Source organism: Colletotrichum tamarilloi (assembly GCF_030869305.1).
Source record: "Colletotrichum tamarilloi strain Tom-12 chromosome Unknown Scaffold_121.1, whole genome shotgun sequence".
NCBI classification, from domain to species: Eukaryota; Fungi; Ascomycota; class Sordariomycetes; order Glomerellales; family Glomerellaceae; genus Colletotrichum; species Colletotrichum tamarilloi.
In genome coordinates, this window is record NW_026849504.1 from 1 (window position 1) to 19,146 (window position 19,146).

The following is a 19,146-nucleotide window of genomic DNA, read 5'->3' on the forward strand; positions in this document are numbered from 1 at the left end:
CCTCTTGACTGGTTGTCTGACTAGCTGTCCAGGTGGTGGTTTGTGTATTGATGGGTTTGTTTGGTGGATTTGTTTGGTGGATTTGTTTGGTGGATTTGTTTGGTGGATTTGTTTGGTTTGAATGGAGGTTGGTCATAAGTGCTTCTACTCTATCCCTGTGGTAGACGCTAACTACCCTTAGAGCAGCTTTGGGCGATGTTGGAAGCGATGAGGATGGAAAGAATCTTTGCGAGCTCTGGTACGGCAAGTACGATGTAAGTTTCGTGATGCACTAAACAACGACTGACATGAGAGGAAGAAGAGCAGCAGATATTGGCCCATTTGGCCCTTTCTCCGGAAACCTCTACGTCGCCATCAAAGTTCAGAACCTCTGCGGTTGAGGGTGAGTAAATTCCCTACTACGGATGCATTACACAATGACAGCCATTTTTGAGATGAACTTTTGCTAATACCCATCGTGCCAGAAGGCCGCCTCCGACCATTGCGGCCGACCATTGCGGCCGACCATTGCGGCCAACCATTACGGCCGACCTCTGCCGTCGACCTTTCCGGCCGGCGCCGCCGCGTGAGTATGTCGCTCAGCCTGTCGTCAGCAAGCAGCGTACCCCTCCCTCATCTTCTAGAGAATAGAGACATGGAGCTAACACGAGATTGAGCGAAGAGGGCAGCTTGCCCATCCCGAATTGAATGGCGGTTTTCGTATCGAAATCACTATATTGCGTTGAGCGCGTGCTTGGGATACATTGCGCGTATTGTGTAGTTAAAAAGTGTACTGTATCGTGTGATTTCCCTTGAAAGCGTGATCCCGTTAAGGTCGATCTTTTGTGCCTGTAAAGCCGGAAAAAAAACCACCACATAAAATACAATTGTCCCTTAATTTTGGTTCCCCTTGTTGCCGTGATCTATTGTTCGCCATCTCAATTGCTATGCTGGGTGTCTTTCAAGCTGTGGGCTGCTCAGCGTTAGGCGCCCGAGCGTGTGGGAAGATTTCTCGGCTGCGTTTACCTTAGGTACTTTAATGAGGATCCTTCCAGGTAGCGTGGTTGCCTAAAGTACCTTAAGGTACCTAAAGTGAGTTGGAAAAAGTACCGTGGTACTTCAGCCTCACTGTGGCTCCTCTAAATCCTAGGGCCACACCCGGCGAACCTTCCATCTTTCCAATGGAAGCCACATACCTACCTTAGGTACCTTGGCGGATGCACGTGAGGTAAGGAACCTCAAGGTACCACCTACCTTAGTTACCAGCCTTTCTCCGTTGTGTTAGACACCTGAGAACCTTAATCACCTCACCCCAAGGCTAGCACGCTTAAATACCTCCCACGTCTCTCCATTGTGCCTGTGGTTGTCCAACACCACATTCAATAACCGCTGCATCTCATCATCACCCAAACCCCACGACTCAAAATCATTCGCCCGGCATCTTCGATCGTCACATACACACGACTTCTACGTAACTGAAAGAAAGTACCACGCCATGGCTACATTTTTTCACCTTCCTCGCGAGCTACGGGACATGATTTACCGGCTCTACGTCGTGTCCGACGGAGGCTATGTCCTAAACCCCGAATCGAACAGACTCAGAAATGCCATGGGCAGACCAATCGACCTGGCCCTTACGTACACGTGCAAACGCATTGCCGAAGAAATGAGGGGCATTGCACTGGAAGCGAACACCATCACCGTTTCAACCTTTTACTCGCCATACGAACGCCACAGAGCTAGAGACTTTGATGTCGTCATGACGATGCTGCACGATTCTCTACAAAGGGACCTCAATCACGCAGAGCTTTTTCTCTGGGACGACATCTGCGCTGAGATCTCGGGAACATTCCCACAGTTCACACCTGTACTCGACATGATCAAGCACGATACATGGCACAGTACACAGGGCCGGTCGTCCAAGCAAGGCCCATGGGGTGAACCTCCCTCGGTCCACCGCGATTTTGTGCGCTTTGCGCTGCAGACGATCTCAAATTTAGATTACCGGCATCGATTTAATGACGAGTTCGCAAAAGCCTTTTGCAAAAGAGATGGCACCCGACCTCTTGTCGACTTGGATCCGGCCCCTTGGATGATTCCAACTCAATATGATCTCCGACAAATGGTGGACGCGCTCGGCGGGAAGTCCTCGTTCAGATCGTTTGGCTTCTTAGGCGGCTGGATGGGCTCTGAATCCGCTACACGACGTGCCATGTATCGTTATTCTGCAGCAGCTGTTGCCATCCGGTTTCTGGAGTCCAATTCGCTAGAGACCCGAGCGCACCTGAGAGATATCGTGCTGATCGAAGACCGGGAGTCTGTCTCGAACCCCGCGTGTCACGCCATGGGGTTAATCCCCTTTTGTCAAGAGAATCCCGCCATGCGGATAGAGCGACGCGTCAGCTTGTGGCACAATGCCTTCTTCTACCATTCAAGTATATCAGAAGCAATTGGTTGGCGGACGAAAGAATATCGACAACTGGAGGCCAACGAGATATCTTTCGCCGTCGCGCGCTGGGTCATTGAGACCCTGCCACTTATCCCCGCCGGCATGCCCGCCAAGTCGTTCACATTAGTCTTGGACGGAGAGGGCGATCCGCAGTGTACAGAGATCTTCCAGACTGTGGTTCTGCGCGACGCTGCTTGGCAGCAGGCGATGGACGAATGTTTCCAAAACGGCGATCTTCCTCCAGAACCGTATGGGATGAGGAGAAACAGCCAGAGAAATGACGTGGCCGCCATCTGGTCCGCCTTCAACGAGTCTTATTTATTTGACAAGTTTCCGCTGGCAATGCGAGAAATCGTCGAAGGGACGTCCATGGTTCGTTGCACTTTTGATCCCGGCGAGATTATGGATGTGCAGCGGCTCAAGTCAGTCGCGAAGCGGGAGTCATGGAGTCTGGATCACTGGAGAGTCAAGTGGTATGATCGCGAGAAGAAGACCTACAAACCTACTCCCCCATTGCCTTCCTGGACCGCAATTAAAGCTGGTTATCTATCTAATCGTCATGTTAGGCCCTTCCGCCGCTAAGGGCCTGCGTTGGTAGCAATGTAGAGACTGATATCATGCAGAGCAGCCAGAGGATAGTGACGATGCAGCACTAGATAGCACCAGCATAGGCCGTCTTGAGTTGATAATGAAAGAGAATAACAGAGGTGGGCAGTCTACCTAGCATTCGAGGAGGACTCGTACCTGCGTCTACGGTACCTAATCAGTAATCATTTCCAGCTCCCAATCTAGCTGGCTGAGCCGTTTCCTTTTTCTTTTTTTTTTTGGTCTTTTTCCCCAGAAAGTTCCCAGAGCCCATTGAGAGACGCGGGGAGCGCATTCCTCAAGGACTCCAAGCCTCGGGAAGTGCAGGCAAAGCGTCGCTGGCGATGGTAGCGAACAACAACAACAACTGGAGGACGCGAACGGGGGGGGGGGGGGGCGGGGAATGACTGATTCTCGCAGAGCGGAGTTATGAATTTACCTGTTGATCACTGCTGCCCCAAGTCTTTTTTTCTTTTTCCTCTTCGTAGGTAGTAAATGAACTTTCCATCGCAAAGTGAGACTATGAAAGCTCCCCCCTACCTTCTATGTAGATAGGTTGGCAACAACTTTTTAAGAAAAAGGACTCCAAAGAAGGCCGTCGTCGCGGCCGGGTATCATCAGTCCCCCCTCTTCACCGAGAACTCTCTCCGTCTCTCGCTTTCTCTCCAAACTCTCTCTCGCCGCCTGCCCAACTTTACCGCCCGCGCTTCATACCAGCCTGACTCAGCAAGTCCACGTTCCGCGGCAAGTCGAAATCGCCCCTCGCCTCGAACCAGAAGAGCATCTCCGGCTCCGGGCCCGTTGGCTTTGTCGGTTTCTTCGTCTTCTGCGACTGCCCGGACATGATCACGTCCCCATCACCACCACCGCCGCCCTCCTCATCGCTCTCCTCGTCCTCATCATCGTCATCCTCGTCATCCTCCTCGAGCCCCCTCCTTAGCCCAGTCCTCACATTCTCCACCCCCATCCGCCGCTCGTCCTCGGTGTACACGTCCCCCGCCTCCTCGAGGACGTACTTTTGCACCCGCTCGACGGTCCACGCGCGCACGTCGCGCCACACCGCCTCGAGCTGGGCCTCGCCGCCGCCGTTGCCAGCACCGACAGGTCCGCCAGCAATACCGGGCCCGCCGCCAATGCCAACACTGCTGCCGTCCGACGAGGAAGGAGGAGCGACGTTCGCGCCACGCAGCTCCCGCGTCGTCTCCCGCCCGCGCTCGACCCACTCCTCGACGCCCGGCTCGAGCTTCTTGCGGAGCAGCTGCAGCAGGATGTTCTCGTGCACGCGGCCCGGGTAGGCGACGTCCGGGAAGACGTGGAGGTGCTGGAAGACGTGGGTGTTTTCTGTCAGGGTCTCGAGGAGGGATTGGAGGTTGCGGAGGAGGATTTGGGATTGTGCTTGGAGGGACGCTCTGTTTTTGTCGTGGCGCAAAATGTTAGCACGTCTAGAAATCTTTTTTTCCTTCTTTCTTGAATCGTGTGTCTTGATGGATGTGGAGCTACGAGGAAGGAGGGGGGGGGGGGGGGGGGGGGGGGGGAAAAGCTTAGGGGGGGGGAAGGGGGTTGCTTTTCAAGACGTCCATCCGCAGACCCTGGATGCTGTTGGAGAGTTGGAACAGACGCTGGCGCGTCTGCTCAATTGCCTTGAATTCATCGGCCGTGATGCCGAGCGCGTTCGGCTTGTCCATTGCCCGTGGTCTTTTTTTTTGTGCGTTGTTTCGTCTTCGTGCGGCTCGTCGCAGATCGGAGAAAAGTAGAGGTTCTTTGGGGATCGTAGCGGGTGATGGAAGTCGCACGGCTCACGCGACTCGACGCGCCGGGGAATGTTGAGTGTTTAGCGAGTCGCAGAAGGGGAAAAGGTGTTGGATGAGTTGTGTCGTGAGGCGATGCGACTGCGCAATTGAATCTTCGACGTCGTCGGGAGTAGAGAGCGTGGGGGTGGTTTTGTTGAGAGTTTACCGGAAATTGAGCTCCCTCTATCCAGGTTGAGGAGGGGAGAAAAGGTACGAGTGACGTTCCAATCCACTCGGCCCGGGGGTAATTTAAATGGGTCCAGGAGCTCCGCGTCGAACGGGGGTGTGGGCAGCGATCGCGGCGTCAGCACGTACCTCGCGTACCCCGCTGGCCCGGCGCAACCCCCAGCTGAAAAAGCGATGCAGGGCCGGGAGCAGGGGCCACGCGGGATGGAATTCCTCTCGGTTTTCCCAAGTTAGCAAGGTAGAAGGTAGGTATGTAAGCATACAAGGGAGACCAGACGACCATTCACCCTCAGACTCGTTCGAGGCTCTTCCAGGTCACGGGGAAACGACCACACTCAATTGGCTTCGGGTTTGCATGCTTGACATAAGATATTCGATATTCAAATACAGCTACCGACGTGGCAAAGCACTCAGCTTGTTAGAAAAGCCAAGGCGGTCCCATTAAATGAGCACGGCGTAATGGGAGTAGCACGTCAAATGAGGCAGTCGGGATTTCGTGACGACGAGCGAGCTGCTTAAAAAGGTCTCTGAGTAATCCTCAAGAGGTTTAGTGTCACGTTCCAATGAGACAGGACCTTCATTGCAACTGGTAACTTGCTTATGTGCTAATTCTTGGGCATTCATGTCCTAAGCCCCATTGAAAGCTAAAATACAAAGGGCGTCTGGTCTGTCCTGAAGATCATGACCATGCGCCTGATCGCCTTGCGGATATCTGCGAGAAAGAAGAGAAAAGATATCGCGTGCTGTAAATCAAATGATATGCCCCAACGCCCCTGTGACATGCATTTTGGTGTCTTTATCATCATAAATATGCAAAAGATTTACTGGCCGTGAGATCCAGCTTGGTCGTGAAGAACCCTGTGACCAGTTGTGGCGCGGTCAACCTCCCGACCGTACTTGTCCACGGGCGGGTATCGAGCGCGACGCTCGAGGTCGTCCAGAGGAATCTGCGAGCGGATGTACCTGAGAGATGTTAGTATTGAGTCTGGAGGTTCATTATGCCGGGATCACAACTTACTTCATTCTACCGTCATCAACGGGGTCGTAGTCCCAGCTAGTGAACTGGCCCTGGGTAAGAGCGCCCCACACAAGGCGACGCTTGCGCTGAGACTGCAAGACCTGCTCGGTGATGGCATCAAAGTCCCACTTGGCCTTTGTCTCGGCGTTGTACTCGTCAAGCTTTGCCTTGGCTTCCTCGTCCAGCAGCTTGCCGGCAATGGCCTTGGATGACGCCAGGTTGACCAGCTCGAGCGGATCGTGTTTGAGGTTGAACAACTGGGTGCCGTCTGCAGGGCAGTGGATGTACTTCCAAGGGCCCTCTCGGATCATCATGAGCGGACTGACAGTGCCCTCGCCGGTGTACTCGGCGTAGACCTTGTCGTGGCCAGTCTTGCCCTGAAGATGGGGCAGCAATGAAACACCATCCATGGGTAGACCAGGAGCAGGCTTCGTGCCGACCAAATCGCACAGCGTCGGGAGAATGTCGAGGGTAGAAACGTTTTTGTCCACACGATGGGGCTCAAAGTCCTTGGGGTGGCGGACAAACAGCGGCACTCTGACGGAAGACTCAAAGTAGCTCATCTTGTACCACAGTCCACGCTCGCCGAGCATGTCGCCATGGTCGCCGCTGAAGACGATGATGGTATTGTCATCCAGACCGCACTTCTTGAGAACGGACAAGAGTCTTCCGACACAGTCATCAACGTAGCTGACAGCGCCGTAGTATGCGCGGCGAGCCCGCTTAATCTGGTCGTCGGTGAAATCATAGTCCCAAAGATCGCAGACCTTCATGAGACGCTTGCTGTGGGGATCCTGTTCTTCTTTGGGAATGCGAACCTTGGGAAGAGCAATATCGACGTCCTCATAGAGATCCCAGTACTTGTCCTCAATCGTGTAGGGGTCATGAGGGTGAGTCAAAGACACGGTGAGAGCGAAAGGGCGCTTCTCGGGACCCTCACGGACGTGGTCGTAGAGGAACTGAGTGGAGCGGAACATGACCTCCTCGTCGTAATCCAGCTGGTTGCTCCGCACGCAAGTGCCGGCTTGGAGGATGGAGCTGGAGTTGTGGTACCACTCAAGACGGGTGTCTGGCTCGTCCCAGTTGACGACCCAGCCAAAGTCACCGGGGTAAATGTCGCTAGTCAAGCGAGTCTCATAGCCGTGAAGCTGATCCCCGATGAAATGCATTTTGCCTGCCAGCGCAGTCTGGTAGCCCTTCAGACGCAGGTAGTGTGCGTAGGTGGGAATCTCACTGGAGATCTGGCTGGCGTTGTCGTAAGCACCAATCTTCATGGGCAAAAGACCGGTGATCAAACTCATGCGCGATGGTGCGCACAACGGGGAGGGGCAGTAGGCAGAGTCGAACTGAACAGACTCAGCGGCAAGAGCATCCAGGTTTGGTGTCTTGATCTGTGACTCGGGGTTGTACATCTTGAGCTGGGGTGCGGCCAATTGATCGGCCATGATGAAGAGGATATTGGGTTGCTTCGCGTTCGGTGCGCCATTGCCGTTGCCGTTGGCAGACTTGCCATTGGCGGGTTGCGCCAGAGGCGAAGAGGGAAGTGAGTTGAGATCGGGAGCCATTGTGCTTGTAGCCAATGGTCTCGAGTATGATTTGTTTATTGAAACTTGAGCAAGTTCGATGGAGATGGTGGTTGAGGTGTTATCCTTGGTTGCGTGGGAGGAAAATGTTTGTGGCTTATGAGAGGGCTGATAAAGAGCCGATGTGAATATGTGTGCTCGTGTGTCAAGTGCGATGGTGAGCAGTGATTGGAAAGTTTATAAGTGACCAAGGACAAGGGATGGTCAGTGATTAGGAGGAAAGCGCAATGGATTGAGTCTTCGTCTTCCGGATGATCTAGAAAAGAGAGAAGAAAGTTAACCACAATTCATGTGGGAGGAAGCGTCCTTTAAGAAAGTGAGCCAAGAGAAGAGAGCGAGAGCAGTCCCGTCCGCCTCGACAGTCGACCTGCCTTACCTAGGACCAGCCATGGGCCATGGCCCTAGGAGCCCGATAGGAAGGGACGACGGGACGTGGAGAAGACGGGCGTGGATGGATGGACAGGAGGGCGAGGCAAGGAGAAGCAGCGCCAGACGCCAAACGCCAAACGGGGGCCACGCCAATGCACAGACACTACATATGCACCAAACGAGGGATCTGCGGAGTACTTGAGATAAGGATACCCCAGACCCCGTCGCATTGCCTGAATGTGCCCAAGTGGCTCGTGCAGTACGGTGGGGCTTTCCCCGACTCATGCAATGTCACGGGGCTCCAGCTGCTTCTTTCCTCCCACCCATCCTTGGCGACTTGGAATACTTAGTATCCGTAGCTAAGGTAAGGTAGCAAGGCCACATGTGCCAGGAGCAATACGGTGAGGTGGCCGATGAGCGGGAAGGAACGGGGTGAAGGGACAATGACAGATGTGGGTGGCAGAGGACAGCAGGATCGCCCGGACCCCGTTCCCGTCATTTTCAACAAATTCACTCTCCGGTCATCGATCCAATGATGAAGGAAGGAAGGGAGGTAGGTACCTTATTACCGTACACTCCGTGTAGGTCATCAGCCAAAAAAAAACTGTAAGACAGCAACAGCAGCCATCCAATTCCAACCCACCTTACTAAACTTGTTTAGTCACCGCCTTAACTCTGCTTCCTCCACCTTCTTCTCCTTTCGCCATTCAATGATACGGATAACTCATTATAATTTCTAAACCACACTACCTTAAGCTCGTCGCTACGCTTACACCTGGCACGCCTGCGTAGTCTGTGACTCTATCCAAGGAAGACAGGTCGACCGCAATGCGTCAGAAATATGGCGTTTTCCGATCAGCCGATTGCGAAATAGCCCATGCAAAAGCACCGACCAGCCACTCAAACACTTTGTCAGCATGGCGGCAACATCAACTCGTCGTTACAGTCTGTCTCTTGTCAATGAATGAGCTCTGCATGCTGGTGTGATCCGTATCCGCATCACAAGAAGCAATTTCCTCTCCATCCGGCTCCATTCTGCATCACCCTTCAACGCTCCTCCGCGATAAGGCTAGTCGCTTTTCCTCTCACCGTGGGACCCGAGCCACTCCATGCGACAATCGATAGCTAGCGGTGTGAATAACACGTCCCACGACAAATGAAAACGCAGCGCCGGAAACCCAAACGGCCGGCTACACCTTCTCCAACATTGAGCATGGGCATGGGTCGGCTAGTCTTACTCTTGTGCTATCTCGGCCTCTCGTGATGACTGGTAGGGGCACCCTAGACTCCTCGAGCACTAACAAGCTTCGTTATGCTTCAAGCGGGAATAACAAATTCTTTCCCATTCGCTGGTCCCCTGCTAATTGGACCCCTGGATCTCGTCGACTATACCCCAATCGCCCTCTTGCAGCTGGGCACTTACCCAAAGACCTGCTCGCAACCTGCATAAGCGTCGCTCAACCCAAGGACAGGCCTTCTTCCGATTAGCTAGACGATTGGACGGTCCTGGTGTGCCCAAGGGAACATTCTTTCGATAACGGTCGCTTCAATGGGGGCATGCCATTCCTGCACGCACGCGACAAATTTACGGAGGACTCCGTTCCCCCTTCAACGACCTCCACTGATAAAGGCACCGAACCGAAGCATGAGAAACAAACATTGAGACGAGATGGGTCCGACGCAAGTTATCACGCACATTCATACAAGACCCAGAGTGTGCGTGCAGCCGGAAGGCAACATCTACAAACACACAAGTGATGTGTAATACACCCAATTATTCTGGCCCAGACCCCAGTGTACGAATGCAGGGCACAAACACCAGCACCGTGGTTGCGAACCGAAGCGAACGGGGCACTTCTCCAGTCTCCAGATTCTAGATGGGGAATTTTGGACAGGCACGGGGAGGGACTGTCGGAACCACCAACCGACGACTCGCCTGGCTCTTGAATCCACCTCTCGGCTGTCCTTTTCATCTGGGCCTGGCATCTGCACCCCATGCCAAGGCGGCGCCATCTTGACAGCACTCTTAAGGGGCCACGTATCCGTATTCTCCTGGCAGATCAACCGGATTACAATTCCACTATCGACGAGCTCAGAAGATGTCGTGATGGCGTCCACCTCCGACCTCCCGCCGGCTCCCACCCCGCATTTGCGGGGTTACCCTCATGGCTGGCCGGTCACGCCATCGGAATAAGGTCTCCTACTCCGGGCGTGGCTCATCTTCTTGCCTCGCACCGCTTCTAGAGTCTAGACGTCTCCGTCCCGGAACGATGTGTCTTTCGCATCTACTGGTCACCGGTGCACGCACCAACGCACCAGTGAGTAACTGTAATACTCGATAAATGCTTACCGCCGGTGGTGTGGCCCCGGCTCCCGGTCAAGCCATACCGCAATCACATCATTGCGCTCCAGTATTGCTTCATCAACTAGGCTGCGGATTCCGACTCAATTTATCGTTTCACCCATAACAATCAACATCGGCAACGCAGCATTTCAGCATCAGCATCAGACATGAGGGCCTTTCTTCCGGTTTCCCACCAAGGGCGAGGACTAAACCCTCCGACGATCCGTTCCTTTCCTCCCATGCGCTTCCGTCTTGCCTTGCATCCCCGCCCACCACGCGTTTGTTCAGGTTGGTCAGCCTCCACGTTGCACCAGGCGAACCAGCTCGTTTTCGGCTGAGTCGTGCGCTTCGCTCACTGGTGATCATCTGATGAGCCAGCCCATCACACACATTTCTTCTCCGCACCCGTTAATTGCATGACTGGCGCATATCGTCGATTCCCTCCCTCAGGCTCATTGCGTCCAAGGTTGGCATCTCAATGGATAGCGTATTACCCCTCCACCCCGAACATCCCGTCGACGGTCTCGCGGCCACTCGCGGCATACAAACAATGCCAAGCTGCTCCCGACCCCAAAACAAACCCCCCTCCCTCCTCTCCAGGCTCTAGTCAACGTCGGGCATCTGCACACCGTGCAGCAAAATCCAAGGAGACCCTCGAATCACATCTCGTCCTGCTCCGCTGAGACATTGGCCAGGGGTCCCCCTCCGGAGCACAACGTCACGTTCACCGGCGCACCAACCAACAGCGAACAACAAATCAACCTTCCCTCGTCGAGAAGGCTGACAAGACATGCAACAATCCAGCACATTAATTTACGGCGAAAAGCGCTTTCGTGTGCCCGCGAGCGTCGAGCACACCTAGACCTTGTCCCGCTTTGCCTATCTGCACCCTCGTTGATACACTGTCAATCACACGCGTGCGCAGTGCCAGCAACCCACGCATTTAACTGATAACCGCAATGACACACCAGAAGGCGCCCAACCGGCCCCGTGAATGGGAGGTAGAGGCACACGATCGATGATCGGCCAGAACATCGTCGTCTCCCCGCTCAGCCGCCGTGGACCCCTCATATCTCCCCTATCTCAACGCCAACGCCTCCCCATGTCCTAGACACCACGCAAAAATGGTGCCTCAATCAATCTTTACTACACCACCAACCTGATAGATGCATACACCACCATTACACAGGACACGCTTCCCTTGCTTGGAAAGCTCATTACGATTTTCCCCCTTTGGATCCCGTGACTCTATCTGCGCCCCCTTACTGTGTAAAAGAAGTATCAAAACAACTCACATGACCGTACTCCTCGCGTTTCGCCGTCGGCTCTTGGCATCCACACGAGAGACCACGGGACCAAAAACTCTTCCCCAACTCCATGACATCCGCGAGGCTACGGATACCTTGGCTTTTTTTCTGATGTGTTTATTTCAGTTGGGCGTGCATCGGTATCATCATCATCACCACCACCACCACTTATTCGGAAACATCATGGGCTATGCTGCGCCTTGGTCGTCTACACGCGGCACAATAGCGACCACCATTCCATCGTGAGTTTTTAACAATGCGGGGTATATCATTTCAAAGGGAAAAAGTTATCTACACACGAACACCCAATCTAGACGTGTTGGCGGGGAATCTTCCTCATGCATCGCACTCCTATCCCGCTACATCTTCAACTTCCCAAAGCATCCCGCTCTGCCCTCTCCGCCCACCAGCACCACCTCATTGACCTTCATCCGTTTGAACAGTGTGGTTTCTCTTTTTGTTTTTTGCTCATATTTACTCCTACAAGCAATACTGCTTCCTTCAGTGCTTCCCTCCTCACCCCCTGCCCCCCCCCCCCCCCAAACCTCCAATCGATTGAATTTTCGTCACCCCGCAATGCGATCTCGAATAGAATAATGTGACGACGAAGAAGAAGACGAATGTAAACACAAGAAACCGCCCACCCTCGCCTTGCTTTGTCAATAAAAAAAACCCCTTCAAATATGCGGGTTCCCAAGTTCAAACATTCCCGTCTCATGCAACCCCTATTGAGAGATACAGAGGCATGAGTAAAGCAACAAAAGATTATCCTGCACGCCCCCAATCCCACAAGCGACGGACACGCTTGCGTGCTCAATTCCATCCCATCAATCCATGTCTCATGTACCTTTTTGATCCCATCCTCTTCACATATCTCTTTTGTGGTGTACTCCTCTGCCGTCTGTCTACCTTGTACCGGATTGCTGCAACTCCACCCCGCTTTATTGCGTACGGTAAAACTTCTTGTACAAGAGATGCAGCAACAAGTTGACGTTCAGCTTGAGGCTCCCCTCAAAAAGGTTCATAAACTGGTGGGCCTCGAACTGGGCCTGCAGCAGATCCTCAATGGGTACGAGGGCGCTTGCCCCCGGCATCTGGATGTGGCCGCGGGACCCCTCGAGCGAGAAGACGCCAACCTCGTCGCACGAAATGGTGAGGTTGACCCTCTCCCAGTCGGTGACGCCACTCCACCCGACGAGCACGCCTTTCTCCGCTAGAGCCCGAGCGCTATATTTGTAACTGCCAAACTTGGGGACCCGCCCGCTGCGTTCCAGTTCGCGCTGGTGGTTGTACTGTTTGGTGAACGGAAGCAGGAACCGTTTCTTTCTGTAAAATATGACGAGATTCAGTCAGCGTATGGCGACACACTTGGACCGTGCTTATAATATGGGGCATTATGGGGAAGCAAGACTGAAAGTGGGGGAAGGGGAGGAGAATTGGAGATCACATCCGGGGATCGGACATGTGGATATGTGTGATATGCAGAACACGAAAAGGATTTGTCTAGACTTACCCCTTGTTCTTTTGTAATGTCGCCATTGCGGATTCAATGTAGTCGTCATAGCTCTTGCGCTGTTGCTCGAGGTACTTGGCCTTCTCGTGCAAGTTGGCGAGAGTTGACCGAACACCTTCCAATTCACGCTGGCGCTGTACACGTCTTCGGCTCTTGGTCCGGATGTCGAGGGCGATGGCGTTGAGGATATCTTGGTAGTAGTTGTGCTTGGAGATCCGGCCCATGTGCTCCAACCGCATAATGTTCTCAAGCGCCGTACGCTTGAGGTCGTAGTACGACATCCGGGTCACATCCACCATGTGGGCGTCCGAGTACGCGCCCTTCGTGCCGGCGTCGTTGACTCTGTCGTCGCGCAGTACTGACCGCCACTTGTGTTCGTCTTCGGGGTTGATGGGCTTGACTAGAATGTCGAGGAGATTGGCGCCAGTCTGCACGCGAATAATGTACAGGATGCATCGCTTCGTCTCCATGAAGAGAGCCTTAACCTCCGCATCCGGATCGTCGATGTCGTGCAGCTTCGGCGTAAGGTAGAGCTGAATATCAGAAGAGCCTGCCGAGAGCATCTCATTCTCGTTGTTCTTGGCACTACCCAAGTCTTGCAAGATCTCGCGGAGAACGTCGTCTCGGTTGGGGCATACCATCGGAAGATCGCCTACGATGAGGTTGTGAATCGCAAAGATATCCGTCATCTTGATGTACAGAGTTGGCTTATTCTTGGAGTACAGGTCGTTGAACTCATCAATATCGAAATTGCGCTCCGCGTCTGGTACCGAGATGAGGTCGTGGGTGATGTGAGCCAAACGCTCCATGGACTCTCCCACGAAAGCGTTCAGGGGTTGGAGATAGATGTTCTCGCCGCCGAATGGCCTGCCCGAGGCTACCTGGCCAAGCACCTTGGCGACCTCTCCGAGATTGCGCTTCTGGAGAGGGCTCAACTGCTTCTCAATGACACCAACGTTCTCGGGAGCAATGACAGCGGGCTGCATGTAGAAGCGCCAAAGCCAGTTCGTGACAATCTGCAAGATGTGGTGTTGGGGTTCTTTCTTGAACTGTTGGCAGAGGGCCTCGAACATTTGGCGACAGAGGAACCGGACACCGTACGGCATCTTGGGCAAGAGGTCTTCCAGGGCCAACAGGTACTGGTCGCAGATTTCTCGGAGGTCACGGAGATGATCGATGAAGAGGTCTCTTGTTTCCGGATCCTTGATGGCCATCTCTCGCGGAACATCCAGAGGACGGCGACTGGGGCGACCGGTCCGTAACTCTTCATTATTGATGGCTGATCTGTAGATCTGCAGAGGGTCACTCTCGAGGTCAAGAGCAGGATCCTCCACAATATTGTCGCGCACGATAGGGCCAAGAAGTTCCCGGAGGTACTTCCGGTCGCGGGGGGATCGGGTGTAGTTTGCGAGAAGCTTTGTCCAGAAGTAGTTGCCTCGAAGGTAATCTTGGAGGTTTCTGCTACTTTCGACCTCTTCCCGCATGGCCCTGGCGAGAAGCTTGAGAAGGTAGTACTCCTCACGACGCTTCTGGGCGTACCCAAACAGTCCCATCATAAGGTGCTCAATACGCTTGCATTCCTTCTCGGGAGTGCCCTGCTCGCGGATGCGCTTAAATAGGCGTGCAAGGTATTGAGGTTGCGTCTGGAGGTTGAAGAATAGTTGTTGATACGACTCCAGCTTCTTCCTTGAACTCTTGTTCAATGCCTTCAAGTCAAAGTGGTTGGCGGAAGAAATTGACGAGTTTGCCAGGAGGCCGATGGAGTGACCGCCATAGTTGCTCTGGTGCCTGACAACCTCATCTAGAGTAATCTTGTTCTTGACGAGGAGCGCAATCTTGATATCCAGCTGGTCAATGTACTGCTCCAGCATCTCATTCTGACGAACTTGCGTGACCACAGTCTTTCGCAACCTCTCAAACTCAATCTCCTCGTTGAAATCGAAATCACTGTCGTTGAGAAGATGGACAAAGTTCTTGACGGCGTTGACTGGCGGATCCTTGCCATGAGTAAGACTCTTGTATGCATCTCCCTGAATCTTGGCGCGGACCAGGCTCTGAATTTTGACAACCTTCTCCATGTTCTCCTTGAAGAATCGCTTCTTCTCCTCGTACTTGGCTCGGACGACAAAGGCCTTGGCCGCAGCTTGCATTTCGGCGATGGTTCCTTCTTCTTCCTCGAGATCTGAAATGAGGTTGAAGACATCTCCTCGCACCATCATGGCGCGTGCGAGCCCTTGGAGCTTCTCAATGACGGGAGTGTGAGACTCAAGCTCCTCGAGCAGTCCCGCGTGCTGCTGGCGATGCTGGTAGCCCCGTATGCATGCCTGGAGCTTGGTGATCTTGGGCTCGACGCGGGAGAGCGCATCTTGCTCGGCAGCAACGCGGCGGCGCTCCATCATGGCTCGGATGAGTGATTGGAGATTGATGAAGGTTGCCTCGTGGCTGTTCAGGTCATCCAGCAGCTGGGTGACATCCCGGCGGACGGCTCCGGCTCTGAAATGAGCTTGGAGGCTTTCTACCTCGGAGATGTATTTGGCGAGTTCTGCTTTAGTCGTTTCAACTTCTTTGCGGGCTGAGTTGCCTCGCACTGTTGCTTGGACGAGTTCGACTTCGGCAATATGCTGACTGACTTCTTCTACTGTCGCTGCGACTTCGGTCCGGACTTCCCGTCCCCGAATTGCTGCCTGGAGACTCTCGACCTCGGGAATGTGGTGACTGAGCTCGACCTTGATTGCTGCAACATCGTTTCGAAGCGTCTGGCCTCGGATCGCGGCTTGAAGAGCAGCCCATTTTGGTGCAGAGCCTTGCAGATGCTCTTGCTCTCGCGAAATCTGATCTCTAGTCAGCAGTGCCCTGGCAGCAGCCTGGAGGCTGACGATGCTGTCGGTCTGTCTGTCAAGAAGCTCGAGGTCGTCTGCAATCCGTCCTCTTAACAACATTCCACGAACAGCCGCTTGGAGGTTTTGGACTTCTCCAGATGTCTGCACCGTCTCTTGCTGTTGAGTAACGAACTCCTTTCGGACCAAGAAACCCCGGAATGCTGCCTGAATTTTTCGCACAGGTCCGGCGTGGCGGGCCAACTGAGATTTTTTATCCCGTACCTCATCCCGGACCTTCTTGGCCCTAACAAGACTCTGGAGCTCCAAGATATCGGGCTCCAACATTTTCCAAAAGCGCTCCTTGTTGGCCATCCTGTTTCGAACGAGAAATCCGCGAACCAGGCTTTGCAAGTCCACCGCGAAGCGTCGCATCTGAAGCCGGTAGCCAATGACTTGGCGGGTAAAATCACCTCGGATGAGAGCTTGGAGGTCGATGAGAGATCCTTCAACGTCCCACAGTTGCTGCATGGTGTCTCCCAGGCGCATTCTCACAACGGCTCCGCGGACTTGTGCTTGAAGCTCAACAATAGCCTCTTCACTCTCACCAAGCTCGCGGTCGATCCTCTCCTCCTCGGTCTCTTCAGGCTCAGGGGTCGCAGGCTCGACACCAAAATCGGCTCCCATGTTGCCGAAGCTGGGCATGTTGGCCCCCAGTTTATCAAGACCCTTTTGCATGGCCTCGAGCTCATGGTGCTCAAATTCAAGCTGGCCAACGAGGTTGCCGATACGGAAGTCTACTATTCCTTTTCTGAAAAGCAGCCAACTGAGGGCGTGGATGCAGTGAATGACCTTGGGGATGTTTTTCTTCTCGTAAAGATCGATGAGTTCGAATCGGAAGAGGTCCGGGAGTTCAACCTCGTCCAAGTATCTAAAGAAAATGGCAATGTTGTCGGAGTGCCGGAACTGAAGTTTTTGATGTCGGAAGATGCGGAATCTTCGGTCAGGATTCAAAGCTTCAACAACTTCTGCTAATGTGACGCCGTCTCTGAGAGCCTCCTCCAGTTCGACAATGGGAGGGATCGACTTGTGCATGATGTCCTCGATCCATTCTTTGGCTTCACCGATATGGCAAAGGTATTCGTAGGCCTGAAGGAACTGGCGCTGCTTGTCCATCCAATTCCTCCCTTCCCAGCCATATCCACCGGCGCGCTGGCCGGCTCGATTTGTGTTTGGCTTATCTGCCCTCTGCAATCTCCGTCGACCTCTCAGGCCGATAACTTCTTGTGCTGGGGTTGTGATGGCAAACTCGTCGGCAGACTCGGATTGAGCAAGCTTTGATAAGGTACGTAGCTGGCTCGTGGATGACCGGCCCAGCTTCTCAAGATCTGGTCGTGCTAGAGAAGCAGAGTGCACTGCGGAAGGTGGCTCGTATGCATGAGGTAAAGCTGCGCTGCCTCGGCTGATTGTGTCGGAACGGCCGAGCATCATGGAATTCGGGCGAATCGTCAGAGTTCGAGATATTGGTGTTGGGGAAGTGCTGCCGTCGTACTGGGCGTGTGACAACTTGCCGCTGTCAACGCTCTGGGTGCGTTCATGGCGATAACTTGGTCGAGGCGGCGAGGGGGTCGATGCCGTCGGGGTTAACTTTGTAGGATTGGTAGGAGATGAAGAGGCGGGCGCTTGAGGGAGCGGGCGTAGAGATTGCCGTGTCATGGAGTAGATGTTGTTGTCTTGTTCCCTCTTGCGGTCAAGGTTCTCTCCTCCGAATGAGACTTGATGCAATCGCGAACCATCACTCTTGCCCCTCTTATGAGAACTTGGTAATGAGTAGCCGCTGGACACTGAAGAGAGTTGAGTACTCGCTCGGCTATTCTCAGAGTACAGAGAGTACCCTGAAGACGCGATGGACGAAGCAGTAGAGGACTGACGGTTGATGTTGCCAGGGTAATCCAGGGTATGGGATTGTCTGAGGGGGTGCGGACGGTGGGACATGGTGGGCGAAGATTAGGATACTGAAGGAAGGCTGCAATCGAAAATCTGTGGACTCTGGAATTCGAATGACAACATTAGGGCGCCTTTGTCGGACGTCGGCAGGCAAGATATGCGGCGCGCGTTGGATTAAGTTTCGACCTCGCGGTCTCGTCTCTTGGGTTGGGCGCTCTCGAGATTCCCTTTCTATAATGTTGGGCGGAACGATCGGGACTAAGCAGGGGGATGATGAGAAAGGCGAAAATTCGAAGCGACCGGCGATGGTGCGCGGCGAAGCGCGGGTGAAGAATGGAGGACGGACTCTGGAGAAATGAGAGCGCGCACTGCGCAGACAAAGAAGATGTCGGCAATGAAGGCGACACAGCGTTGGCGACAAGGGCAATGATGATGGGAAGGAATATTTCGGCAGAAGATATTAGATGTGCTGCCCACTTGACGCCAGTCCAGCCTCTAGCATTCAAAGAGGACGGTCGCAATCTCGTCAATCGACAAGGTGTGGGTGGGATGTTGGGTCGTTTGGAGGTCGGGCAATGGAGGGGGAGGATGTGAGAGTGGGAGGGCGTCGGGACCTGATAAGGCAGTTTGTTTGTTTACTGCGGCAGCTGGAGGGCGGCAACCAGCCCCCTTGCAACCAGGGTGCCACAGGGTGAGGTGTGTGGGTGACCCACTTTGGTACTCGCTGCTGCCAGTGGCCACTGAGACCCGTGGGATCCCCGTGAGACGAGTGGGAGAGCGTGAGAGGCCATGGAAATTCGGGTGGCTTGTGGCTCTTGCTGGCCCCTGCGTCGCACCCGCCCGGCCTTTTAAAGTGGGGACCGATGCAGCAATCTTCCGTTGCACGGCCCTCCGCCCCGCCTCCGCTCTCTGTCAATTGGGTTGTCATCTGCTTTTCTCTGGGCCAGGCGCTTCTCAAACTTGTCCCAACTTGCCCCAAAAGGTTTCTGGTCAACAATACAAATGGTCCGGTGAGGCCCAAAGCTGCAAGGTCGATCTGGTCAACATGTTCAGGCACTTCCCTTGGAAAAACCTGTCACTGACTGCGGGCCAAACCGTCGCCGCTCTCATCTGACCTCTTTTGACAGATGCCATTGACTACGGATTCCCCGTCCATAACCTTTGACACGTCGTCCAATCTAACCTGATTGAATTTCCTGTCGCCCAGGGAACATTGCTCAACCCTCTGGATGAACCAAGATTGTAGACATCATTGACGAC

At 53.9% G+C, this 19,146-nt stretch overlaps 5 protein-coding genes across 5 annotated transcripts; 2 read left to right on the forward strand and 3 right to left on the reverse strand.

The window, feature by feature from the left end:
* Window positions 1-1,474: 1,474 nt before the first annotated feature.
* On the forward strand, window positions 1,475-3,010 carry CTAM01_14369 (uncharacterized protein; the record flags this gene model as incomplete). Its single annotated transcript, XM_060530370.1, has 1 exon — window positions 1,475-3,010. The coding sequence occupies one exon, from the start codon at window positions 1,475-1,477 to the stop codon at window positions 3,008-3,010; it is 1,536 nt and encodes a 511-aa protein (XP_060375012.1).
* Window positions 3,011-3,707: 697 nt separating this feature from the next.
* CTAM01_14370 (RNA polymerase II mediator complex component Med8) lies at window positions 3,708-4,698 on the reverse strand (the record flags this gene model as incomplete). The annotated part of the gene is made up of 2 exons (XM_060530371.1): window positions 3,708-4,420; window positions 4,602-4,698. 2 exons carry the CDS (start codon window positions 4,696-4,698, stop codon window positions 3,708-3,710), a joined length of 810 nt encoding a protein of 269 aa, XP_060375013.1.
* A 935-nt stretch (window positions 4,699-5,633) lies between these two features.
* CTAM01_14371 (choline-sulfatase) lies at window positions 5,634-7,572 on the reverse strand (the record flags this gene model as incomplete). Its single annotated transcript, XM_060530372.1, has 3 exons — window positions 5,634-5,701; window positions 5,855-5,952; window positions 6,008-7,572. 3 exons carry the CDS (start codon window positions 7,570-7,572, stop codon window positions 5,634-5,636), a joined length of 1,731 nt encoding a protein of 576 aa, XP_060375014.1.
* Window positions 7,573-10,795: 3,223 nt separating this feature from the next.
* Window positions 10,796-11,308, forward strand: CTAM01_14372 (uncharacterized protein; the record flags this gene model as incomplete). Its single annotated transcript, XM_060530373.1, has 2 exons — window positions 10,796-11,220; window positions 11,278-11,308. Coding segments are annotated over 2 exons (456 nt in total), but the record flags the coding sequence as incomplete, so codon positions are not given.
* Window positions 11,309-12,551: 1,243 nt separating this feature from the next.
* CTAM01_14373 (GTPase-activator protein for Ras-like GTPase) lies at window positions 12,552-17,934 on the reverse strand (the record flags this gene model as incomplete). The annotated part of the gene is made up of 2 exons (XM_060530374.1): window positions 12,552-12,936; window positions 13,124-17,934. 2 exons carry the CDS (start codon window positions 17,932-17,934, stop codon window positions 12,552-12,554), a joined length of 5,196 nt encoding a protein of 1,731 aa, XP_060375016.1.
* Window positions 17,935-19,146: the final 1,212 nt, after the last annotated feature.